The sequence below is a fragment of the Diabrotica virgifera genome, chromosome 1 (assembly GCF_917563875.1).
Source record: "Diabrotica virgifera virgifera chromosome 1, PGI_DIABVI_V3a".
NCBI classification, from domain to species: Eukaryota; Metazoa; Arthropoda; class Insecta; order Coleoptera; family Chrysomelidae; genus Diabrotica; species Diabrotica virgifera.
Window position 1 is genome coordinate 130054937 of NC_065443.1, and position 12993 is coordinate 130067929.

The window sequence follows — 12993 nt, forward strand, 5'->3', positions numbered from 1 at the left end:
TAGTCAATAATTTTTTTTTGTTTATTAATTGTTTAAATATAAAAACGATTTTAACGGAAAATGCTTAAATTCTCTTGTTTTTTTATAATGACGAAACTTGAAACTTTTACAGATTGTAGCTAATTATATGAACTATACATAATTTCACTTTTTACGTTAATTGTTTACGTTATGCTTCATAAATAAACAATAAAGTTTCAAATTTTTTTGCCGATTCCGACCACTTTTCATGTTTGTACATCATATGTTTTATACATATTTTCATAAACACGACGATATATTTTAATGTTTGAAAAGTGTAAGACTAAAAAAAAAAATATAAAAAAAATATTTTTAAGAAACGCTTTTCTTTAGTTACAAGTGACTAAAATTAAACATATTATAAAAAAAAATCAACTAAAAGGCAAAAAATAAAAAAAATTGAAAAAATCTAACACATTCGTTAAAGAAATGCGTGGTGCGAAAACCGTTTATTCGATGAAGGCGAATAAACGCCACGATTTTCTTTGACGAATGTGTTAGATTTTTTAATTTTTGAAGTGAAAACTTCTTTACGGACCTTGTGCGATTTTTGGATAGGGGAAAAAGCATTGAATTCGCGACCGTCATTGCGACCGTCATCGCGACCGTCATTGCGACCGTCATCGCTTATGTTATATTATATAATTTGTATGTATATATAAATTGTATAGAAGTATTTAAATTTAAAATAAATGTAAAACCTATTTTAGGATGGGGGAAAAAGATTTATTTCGCGACCGTCATAGCGACCGTCATCTCTTCGACGAAATAAATTTTGTACGTATCTATATTATGTGTATCTATACATAAATTGTATAGAAGTATTTAAATTTAAAATAAATGTAAAAACTATTTTTCGATAGGGAAAAAGATTTATTTCGCGATCGTCATTGCGACCGTCATCGCTTCGAAGAAATAAATTTTTGAAGTGAAAACGTCTTGAGGGTCGTTGTGCACTTTTTGGATGGGGAAAAAGTATTAAATTAGCGACCGTCATCGTTTCGACGAAATAAATTTTTGAAGTGAAAATTTCTTTAGGGACGTTGTGCACTATTTGGATGGGGAAAAAATATTAAATTAGCGACCGACATTGTTTCGACGAAATAAAATTTGAAGTGAAAATTTCTTTAGGGACGTTGTGCACTTTTTAGATATGGAAAAATATTGAATTAGCGAACGTCATCGCGACCGTCATCGCTTCGTTAAAATAAATTTTTAAAGTGAAAACTTCTTTTGGGGACGTTGTGCACTTTTTAGATGGGGAAGAAGTATTGAATTAGCGACCGTCATCGCTTCGGCGAAATAAATTTTTGAAGTGAAAACTTCTTAGGGACGTTGTGCACTTTTTGGATTGGAAAAAATGATTAAATTTGGATGGGGAGAAAGTAATAAATAGGCGACCGTCATCGCTTCGACGAAATAAACATTTAAAGTAAAAACTTCTTTAGGGACGTTGTGCTCTTTTTGGATGGAAAAAAGTATTAAATTATCGACCGTCATCGCTTCGATGAAATAAGTTCGTGAAGTGAAAACTTTTTGAGGGACGTTGTGCACTTGTTGGATGGGGGAAAAGTATTGAATTATGGACCGTCATCGCTTCGACGAAATAAATATTTGAAGTGAAACTTCTTTAGGGACGTTGTGCACTTTTTCGATGGAAAAAAGCATTAAATTAGCGACCGTCATCACTTCGATGAAATCAATTTTTGAAGTGGAAACTTCTTGAGGGACGTTGTGCACTTTTTGGATGGGGAAAAATATAAATTGGCGACATTTATCGCTTCGACGAAATAAATTTTTGAAGTGAAAACTTCTTTAGGGACGTTGTGCACTTTTTGGATGGGGAAAAATTATTAAACTAGCGACCCTCATCGCTTTGACGAAATACATTTTTGAAGTGAGAACTTCTTTAGGAACATTGTGCACTTTTTCGATGTGAAAAGGTATTAAATTAGCGACCGTCATCGCTTCGATGAAATCAATTTTTGAAGTGGAAACTTCTTGAGGGACGTTGTGCACTTCTTGGATGGGGAAAATATTATATTAGCGAACCTTCATCGCTTCGACGAAATAAACTTTTGAAGTAAAAACTTCTTGAGGGACGTTGTGCACTTTTTGGATAAGGAAAAATTAGCGACCGTCATCGCTTCGACGAAATAAATTTTTTAAGTGAAATCTTTTATAGGGACGTTGAGCACTTTTTGTATGGAGGAAAAGTATTGAATTAAGGCCGTAATCGCTTCGACGAAATAAATATTTGAAGTGAAACTTATTTAGGGACGTTGGGCACTTTTTCGATGTAAAAAAGTATTAAATTAGCGACCACCATCGCTTCGACGAAATAAATATTTGGAGTAAAAACTTCTTGAGGGACGTTGTGCACTTTTTGGATAGGGAAAAAGTAGTAAATTAGAGACCGTTATCGCTTCGACGAAATACATTTTTGAATTGAAAATTCCTTTAGGGATGTTGTGCACTTCTTGGATGGGGAAAAAGTATTGAATTTGCGACCGTCATCACTTCGCTGAAATAAATTTTGTACATATATAAATTATGTGTATGTATACATAAATAGCATAGGGCATACGCATCGCGTATATCGTATGTATATGATATAGGTATAGCACTTCATTTAGGATGGGGTAAAAGCATTGAGCTCGTAATTTATATACTATAAGAAGTTTTCACTTCTGTTGGCACTCCCATGAGTGCCTTTAATTTTTTTTTATTTTTTGCTCTTTAGTTGATTTTTTTATAATATTGTTGCTTAGTAAAAAAAAATTCTTCTAATAATTTATTTAATTTGACTCATTTATATCGGCAATTCAGATACATATGATACATTTTAAAGTAGAAGACTTTAAAATGATATTGCCAATATTTATGAGTTGCGTTCCTGGGACGACTTTACTGAAAGATAGTTCATTCGATTACATGAAATCAACCCCAACTCAAGAATATCCGTCACAAAAAAAATCATAGCATGTGATCTGTCTTTAAAAAGACAACCACATGCAACGGTGACATTAAAATTCTCGCGTTAGAGATCTCATAGTAAATCACGAGGGAAAACCAGGAAAAACCTCGTGATACTATCCCGACATCGTAAGTATTTGGTCTTATATTTAATTTACTCTCAAAATTAATACCAAATTCTGACTTTACTATAATTTTGTTTAAATTATAAATAATATCAATAATACATGGGTATATAAGTAATACTAAAATATAAAATATGTACTAACTCGTTATTGACTTACTAATTGTGGTATTTTCTTTCTATTGACTTCCTCTTTCAGTATGGGTATCCACATCCTACTGCATTCCACCGAGGAATTTGCGACACAATTGGTTTCGTTTAGCATAATTAGAGCCGCTTCTTTGATTTTTCTCTTTTTACTATCTGTTTCTTTCAGGACTATACTTGAATCTCTCCACTGAACTCTATGTTCATTATCCCATGCGTGTTGACATATTTGAGATCTATCAAATTCTCTATTTTTAATATAAGATTGATGTTCACTTATTCTAACGTTTAATGGTCTTGATGTTTCACCTATATAAAACTGTTCGCATTCACAAGGTATTTTATAAATACAATTCTTTGTCCTTTCTTGTTCATTGTTAGGTTTAGTTTTAGATAGAATAGATCTCAATGTGTTGGTTGTTTTGAATGTTGTTGAAATGTTGAATTTATTTCCTATTGTTTTAAGTTTCTCGGATAGTCCTTTTATGTATGGTATTGATATTTTCCCCGTATTATTTCTTGTGAATGTTGTAGGATCCCGTTCTATGTTGTTCTGTTCCATTCGATCCAATCTTGACAATTCCTTATTTATAAACGATAAAGGATAATCATTTTTTAATAAAACAGATGTTAAGAATTGTTTTTCTTCTAAAAAGGAATTTTCGTTAGAACAAGTAATTTTGGCTCTATCATATAAGGATTTTATGATTCCCTTTTTAACGTTGATGTTGTGATTTGATTTGTAATTGAGATATCTGTTGGTATGTGTTGGTTTTCTATACACTTGAGTCTCATATCCAGTATCCTTCTTTAAGACTAAAACATCGAGGAAAGGCAGGGTGTTATTATATTCCTTTTCCATTGTAAATTTTATTGTCTCTTCTTGATCGTTTATAATATTCAGGAATGTATCCAACAATTCTGATCTATGAGGCCATATTGAAAACACATCATCTACATATCTCCACCATACAGTGGGTTTTAAATTTTGTTTAGAAATGATATTAGTTTCGAAATCCTCCATAAATATATTAGCCAATAATGGAGATAAAGAGGAGCCCATTGCTAGACCAAAATTTTGTTTATAAAATTCATTATTTAGTTGAAAATAGGTATTATTAGTACATAATGTCAATAACTCCATTATAGCTGATACATTTAGTTTTGTCCTAGTTGTCAATGTATCATCATTCTCTAATTTCGTTTTGATTATGTTTAAAGTTTTATCTAATGGCACATTTGTAAATAAACTGTTTATGTCAAAACTTACTAAAATATTATTTGGATTAAACTCAATAGTTGATAATTTGTTTACAAAATGTTTTGTATTTTTTATAAATGTGTCATCATTATTAGCAAATGGTTTTATAATTTTTAATAAAAATTTTGATAATTCACTACAAGGAGAACTGATGGTACTACAAATGGGTCTAAGTGGTATGTTCGCTTTATGAATTTTCGGTACTCCATAAAAATGTGGTGACTTACTGTAATGAGGTGTAATTAATTTTCTTTGATAGTATGTTAGATCATTTTTAAATTTGAATAAAGTTCTATAGATTTTGTTTTCCAGTGTTTTCGTTGGATCCTTCGTTAATTTGGTATAAGGTCCATTTGTAATTAGATCTGTAATTTTGTCCTCGTATTGTATTTTATCCATTATTACAGTTGCATTTCCTTTATCCGCTGGTAGGATCGTTATGGAGTCATCATTTTTTAAAGTTTTTAAAGCTTTAATTTCCTCTTTACTGATGTTCTGTTCAATTTGATTTGTCTTTTCCAATTCAAGTTTACATAGTACCCTATACTGTTCTTTTTCATGAGTTGGTAAACACTGTGATATTTTTTCCACTGAACTAATTATGTCTAATTTTGGAATAGATGGATGAGTAACAGCATAGTTTAAACCCTTTGACAATACCAAATTCTCCGTTGCATTTAACTGTCTATTTGATAGATTGACAACTGTCGCTAATATGTCATTATTTCTGTTTAGGTTATCAAAAGTATGTATACTATTTTGTTCTAAAAGAATATTAAATTTATTTAAATGTATATTTCTTTGTTTCTGATATGAATTTTGATAAATTATGTGTAAACTAAAAATAATTCGTTCAAAATCAGAATTTGATATCATTCCGAAAAGCAAATCTTTAATACTTACGATGTCTTGTTCAATAAAAAATAAATTTGACCTGTGAAATTGTAACCTTTCCCGGATCATTGACAAACTGGCTCTATGTAGAATATTTTGGAGTCTTCTGCTTGAGTATGCTGGCCGTAACCTCAAGCCCTTCGGTATTAAGTTGTTATCTCTACATCGTTTTAAGAATTTGATAGAATTTTGACAGTGTGCCAGTTTCTCGTAGAAGGTTTCCAATTTCCTAAAATTTTGACACACGCTAGGCCCATACCGGTTTCTTAATGTTGTTCTGAAGCTATTTTCTTGTGGCATTTTTACAATTAAAAAAAAATTATTATTTATTAGATAAAATTAAGATTATAAATACAATTTACATTAGATAAAACTTTAAACATAATCAAAACGAAATTAGAGAATGATGATACATTGACAACTAGGACAAAACTAAATGTATCAGCTATAATGGAGTTATTGACATTATGTACTAATAATACCTATTTTCAACTAAATAATGAATTTTATAAACAAAATTTTGGTCTAGCAATGGGCTCCTCTTTATCTCCATTATTGGCTAATATATTTATGGAGGATTTCGAAACTAATATCATTTCTAAACAAAATTTAAAACCCACTGTATGGTGGAGATATGTAGATGATGTGTTTTCAATATGGCCTCATAGATCAGAATTGTTGGATACATTCCTGAATATTATAAACGATCAAGAAGAGACAATAAAATTTACAATGGAAAAGGAATATAATAACACCCTGCCTTTCCTCGATGTTTTAGTCTTAAAGAAGGATACTGGATATGAGACTCAAGTGTATAGAAAACCAACACATACCAACAGATATCTCAATTACAAATCAAATCACAACATCAACGTTAAAAAGGGAATCATAAAATCCTTATATGATAGAGCCAAAATTACTTGTTCTAACGAAAATTCCTTTTTAGAAGAAAAACAATTCTTAACATCTGTTTTATTAAAAAATGATTATCCTTTATCGTTTATAAATAAGGAATTGTCAAGATTGGATCGAATGGAACAGAACAACATAGAACGGGATCCTACAACATTCACAAGAAATAATACGGGGAAAATATCAATACCATACATAAAAGGACTATCCGAGAAACTTAAAACAATAGGAAATAAATTCAACATTTCAACAACATTCAAAACAACCAACACATTGAGATCTATTCTATCTAAAACTAAACCTAACAATGAACAAGAAAGGACAAAGAATTGTATTTATAAAATACCTTGTGAATGCGAACAGTTTTATATAGGTGAAACATCAAGACCATTAAACGTTAGAATAAGTGAACATCAATCTTATATTAAAAATAGAGAATTTGATAGATCTCAAATATGTCAACACGCATGGGATAATGAACATAGAGTTCAGTGGAGAGATTCAAGTATAGTCCTGAAAGAAACAGATAGTAAAAAGAGAAAAATCAAAGAAGCGGCTCTAATTATGCTAAACGAAACCAATTGTGTCGCAAATTCCTCGGTGGAATGCAGTAGGATGTGGATACCCATACTGAAAGAGGAAGTCAATAGAAAGAAAATACCACAATTAGTAAGTCAATAACGAGTTAGTACATATTTTATATTTTAGTATTACTTATATACCCATGTATTATTGATATTATTTATAATTTAAACAAAATTATAGTAAAGTCAGAATTTGGTATTAATTTTGAGAGTAAATTAAATATAAGACCAAATACTTACGATGTCGGGATAGTATCACGAGGTTTTTCCTGGTTTTCCCTCGTGATTTACTATGAGATCTCTAACGCGAGAATTTTAATGTCACCGTTGCATGTGGTTGTCTTTTTAAAGACAGATCACATGCTATGATTTTTTTTGTGACGGATATTCTTGAGTTGGGGTTGATTTCATGTAATCGAATGAACTATCTTTCAGTAAAGTCGTCCCAGGAACGCAACTCATAAATATTGGCAATATCATTTTAAAGTCTTCTACTTTAAAATGTATCATATGTATCTGAATTGCCGATATAAATGAGTCAAATTAAATAAATTATTAGAAGAATTTTTTTTTACTAAGCAACAACATTTTTGTTTATATTAATAGTATTTTGTATTTTTATAATATGTTTAATTTTAGTCACTCGTAACTAAAGAAAAGCGTTTTTTAAAAATATTTTTTTCATATTTTTTTTATTTTGTACAGATATTTGCTGAAGTTGAAAACGCACTTTCTGTTGATGTAGGTCTGATGCTTTTTAGCGCAGTGAGTAATTTTTTTAAACGTACGGTCAGCTGATTTGCAACAATATAATAACGATAACGTATTAAATTTTCTATGTACTAATTTTTCATAAACATTATTTTAATTGAAAATAAATATTTATGTTATAATTCTGAGTGTTTCAAAATTAATCAGATCACCGCATAAACAAAAGAATATTTCTGTTAATGGATAAGATACATTCTGATTTAACGCCAAAATTAAAAGGTTTAATTTAATATATAATTGCAAAATAGGTAAATATTTTAAGTGGAATAATTTAAAATGATTATTAAGCAGACAAATTAATATTAATTGTAACAGAATCATTTATTCATTGCGAGTTAGCAATATCTCCGCTAATAATTTAAAATAAAATATTTAAAATATTTAAAAAATCCCGGGAAATCTGTAAGAATTCCCGGGAATCGGGATTTCCATTTTTTACTGATTTCCCGGGAATGCAGCTCTAGTCACTGGTTCAACTCCATCACTTGTTCTATTAACTGACCCTCCAGATTGAGGACTTCAGCATATTATTATGATAAAGACATATGGCATTTTAAACCCATTTTGGTATTTAGTATTGAAACACATTTTTTTGGCAATTAAAAATTTTATTTGTACAAATTTATATTAATCAACTCAAATATTTACTAATACGTCATTGTTTACAATTAATTTAAGTACATGTTCGCCTTATTCTAGGAACAGAACTAACCAAATTTCTTTGATTTAATTTTATTAACAAATATCTAAAAATTACACCAATTGAATGAGAAATACAATTATCACAGAAATGTTTTTCACTCAGTTCAGTTTTATATTGTATAGGTTGGTTCCATGCTGTCTTCCTCACAGCGATCCCGCCATCCGCCATCCAAATATTTTATTGTGTTAGGAGTTAAAATTGTACCATGGTTAACTAGGAAAATTTGATACTGATTTCTGCAAAAAAAGTATAATTAAGGAACCTTGTGTACAAATGGGAAAAGATAAACAAACATTGCAAGTTTCTTTTGGAAAATTATCTCGGTTCGTAATTTACCTTAACGAATATCGCACCTCCGCTCAAACAGTGTCATAAGTGTTTACTCTCTTATTGAACATTTCACTCCAGTTAAATATTTTAGTACTAAGAAATTTCCTTGTTGGTATTCTTCTGAGCCTAAGCAATTGTTAAACGAAAAAATAAAAGCTCATAAAATTTATAAAACCTTAAAGACTCCTCAAAGCTATGCTGATTTTTGTTATCTGATTTGTACATAAATTTCACCGAATTTTCTATACAAAATAACGCAAGGCATTTTTGGAAATTTGTAGGTAGCAAGCGTAAAAACAATTGTATACCTGACTCAATGACCCTGAATGACTATGTAGCTTCATGTGGCAATGATATTGCCAACTTATTTGCAGATCACTTTTCATCAGTTTATAGTGATATTACTTTAAATTGCAATGTCGACCATATCAGTCTCAACTCAATATCTCATCATATCGTATCCAGATTTCCAAAATTTACGAAAAGCTTTCATCATTAAGTGTCAACAAGGGTCCTGGGCCTGATGGTATACCACCTAATTTTCTTAGGGAATTCACTTTTGTACTATCGCGACCTTTGTTTCATATATTTAATAAATCTTTGGATGTAGGTCAGTTTCCAGACTTTTGGAAACTTTCTTATGTCACACCAATATATAAATCTGGCAATAAATCTAATATTAGTAATTACCGCCCTATATCTATTCTTAGTGTTATATCAAAGGTTTTTGAAAGTATTATAACTGATTTCCCCACCTTCGATAGCTCCGGGATCCTAAACTCTCAGCAATTTGGTTTTACTACAGGTAAGTCTGCTTAAAAATATTTTTTAAGCAAAAACTGAGCTTGTTGACCTATGTTCATTTTCTGTCTGAGGCCTTGGAAGAGGGACTTTAAGTTGATTCAATTTATACTGACTTTTCCAAGACCTTTGACAGAGTAAATCATGAACTCCTGATTCGAAAGCTTAGCTCCTATGGCATAAGTGGAGCTTTGTTACAGTGGTTACAGAGTTATTTAACCGAAAGATTTCAACAGGTCCGAGTGAACCACTTTTACTCACAAACTTTTTCAGTTAAGTCAGGTGTACCACAGGGGTCCCATTTGGGTCCATTACTCTTTAATATATTTATTAATGATATTACCAACTGTTTTCACGATTGTAACGCCTTGCTATTTGCTGATGACTTGAAGTGCTTTAAAGTTATAAAAAATCATTATGATGCTGCCATATTGCAATTAGAACTGACTAACCTCTCTGCATGGTGTTCACTTAACGGTATGAACCTTAATTCAAGCAAATGTCATGTAATTAACTTTAACCGTACTCACCACCCAATATTATCAAACTATTACATTGATGGCCAATTGCTCAACACTGTAAATAAAATCAAGGACTTGGAATTACACTGGAAAATTCTCTTTGTTTTAATACTCACATCATCAATGTCATTCAAACATCTATGAAAATGCCGGGTTTTGTAAAAAGAACAACTCGTGATTTTACAAACATATCCAGTATTAGAGTTCTTTACTTCTCTTTGGTCAGGTCTCACCTCGAGTACTGTTCTTCAGTGTGGTCCCCAGACTACATGGTCTACATTAGGAAACTTGAACAAGTCCAAAATAGTTTCTTCCGTTACATTGCTTTTAAGCTTCATACCTATCAAGATTACACTGTATGGCAGCATCAACTGCAGGTCCCCTCACTTGCAAGTCGGAGAAAACAAAGGAACCTTTTGCTATTATTCAAGATCTTAAATGGTATATGCAGTTGTTCTCAACTACTTAATAAGATCGCACTGTTTGTACCACCTCGCACCACTAGACAAGTGCGAACATTTTATGTACCATTCCATAGGTTTAATTATACACTTTTTTCGTTCGTACCCAGAGTCATGAATTTAGCAAACTCCCTTTACAATTTACAACTGTTCGACAACTCCATCAGTCGTTTTAAAAGAAATTTACATGGGATCAATATTTGAGTGAAACGTCTGTAATTTGTTAACTTGTTTTTATGATATTATTTCCTATTACATATTATTTACTTCTATATTATATTTATATTTCTGTATGTCTGTTTTTTATATTATATTATGTTATTGTTTTTATCTGTACACTATGTATTTATGTAACACATTATGTTCAATTAAAAAATGTAATGTATTTTTATAGAATTGGGCTTGCCCGTAAAATAAATAAATAAATATACAGGGTGTTTCATTAATAATTGTCCATATAGTAACTAAAACACTTAAATGGTTCCTTACCGAGTTACAGGGTGTTTTATCTAAAATATTAAAAACTATTTTTGCTCAGCATTTTAAAACTATTCGACGTATCCTTTTCATACTTGGCAGAAAGTGCGACTACTAGACACCCTACGAAATTATAATAAACAAACGTTTCTAGCTACTACCAGAGGCGTACGGCAGGGGATGGTGAATGGTTGACCCTTCTCAAATTCTACACCACTGGAGAAATTACTATTTTAGTGCCATTTTTAGATTCACCAATACTTTCTACGTAAATAATATGCTCTTCATTGGTAACGATAAAGTCATTAGTTTTCGAGATATTTGAAGTTAAATATGAAACGGCACAGTTATTTTGATTAATTTATGATATGATTCATATGATTAAAATTTTCAAATTATTTGTACCCAGTACTTTAAAACTATTTGGCGTATCCTTATCATACTTGGCAGAAAGTGTAGGTACTGTACACCCTACTAAATTAAGATAAACGTTTCTAGCTACTACCAGAGGCGTACGACAGGGGATAGTGGCTGGTTGACCCTTCCCAAATTCTACGCCACTGACGAAATCGCTATTTTAGTGTAATTTTTTCATTTTGAAATACTTTTTATGTAAATAATATACTCTTCATTCGTAACGAGAAAATGATTAGTTTTCGAGATATTTGAAAATAAAAATGAAGTGACACAATACATTAATCAAAATAACCGTGTCGTTTCATTTTTAACTCCAAATATCTCGAAAACTAATGACTTTATCGTTACGAATGAAAAGTATATTACTTTCATAGAAAGTATTGGAGAATCCAAAAATTGAACTATAATAGCAATTTCGCCAGTGGCGTAGAATTTGGAAAGGGTCAACCATTCACTTTTCCCCGTCGTACGCCTCTGGTAATAGCCACAAACGTTTGTTTGACATAATTTAGTAGTTTTTACAGCACCTATACTTCCTGCCAAGTATGAAAAGGATACGTCGGATAGTTTTAAAATGCTGAGCAAAAATAGTTTTTAAATTTTAAGATAAAACACCCTGTAACTCAGTAAGGAACCACATTTTATTTAATAACAAAAAAAAAGTGTTTTAGGTTAAATCTTCATATTTTGTGCTAATGTTTCTCCAGTTACTATATGGACAATTATTAATGAAACACCCTGTATAAGTCAAAAAAGCAAAGTATCGAGAAAACGACGTTTAAAATTTGTGCTAGAACTTTTTCGGGTTTAATTCAAAAATATTAAAAAAATGTTTTTTTTTGAGTTGTGACACTATACAGATAAAATAACTAAAAATTTACGAAATATTATTTATCAAAAGTGGCCCCTGCAGTACATATCTTTATTATTATCTGGTTAACAAACTTATACTTTTTAACGATGTAATTTTAAATACAAATAACAACATTAAACAAAAAGACTGCAAAAATAAGTGATAAATGTGTCGCTATTCTTGAGCACATCCACAGATTGTTTTGATTAAAGTAATCACATATACTGTCTTAACTCGACAAACGACTCTTTATACACATCTTAGATGGACAAATGCCTTGCACAAGTCGATATGTGACACTGTTTATGTTCGGTGCACCGTTGATTTTGGTTAATCATATAATGACACTAGTGTCATCTAACGACAAATACTTGAACTATAAACGTAACATTTTTTGAGATAATATTTTGTAGTTTTATTAAACTGTTGGTGCAATAAAACCGTTTTTAAATTTTGATTGTGACACTATTTGAGCGGAGGTGCGATATGGTAAGCAGATTGGATAAATATTATAAATTTAAATATAATAAAAAATAGACTTACAGTCCGTTCGCTCAACTAAGACGCGTTTTGACAGATTTAGAGTGGGAAATAGGAAACATACAAGATAAAAATTTCTACCTCACACTATTAACAGCTCAAATAAACTTACTCTTCCATTAAAAAAGAAGAATTATTGTAAATAGTGGGAATTGTCGCGTTGTCTTAACGTTTATTTTGATTGATATGGCTAATTTTGT

General features: G+C 30.8%; 1 protein-coding gene across 1 annotated transcript in view; it reads right to left on the bottom strand.

The window, feature by feature from the left end:
* Positions 1 to 8296: 8296 nt before the first annotated feature.
* The window catches only part of LOC114337215 (uncharacterized), a 41291-nt gene continuing 36594 nt past the window's right edge, over positions 8297 to 12993 (bottom strand). Inside the window, exon 6 of the mRNA XM_028287622.2 lies at positions 8297 to 8629. Coding sequence (XP_028143423.2) covers positions 8603 to 8629 — 27 coding nt within the window. The 3' untranslated portion in view covers positions 8297 to 8602. The remainder of the gene's footprint in view (positions 8630 to 12993) is intronic.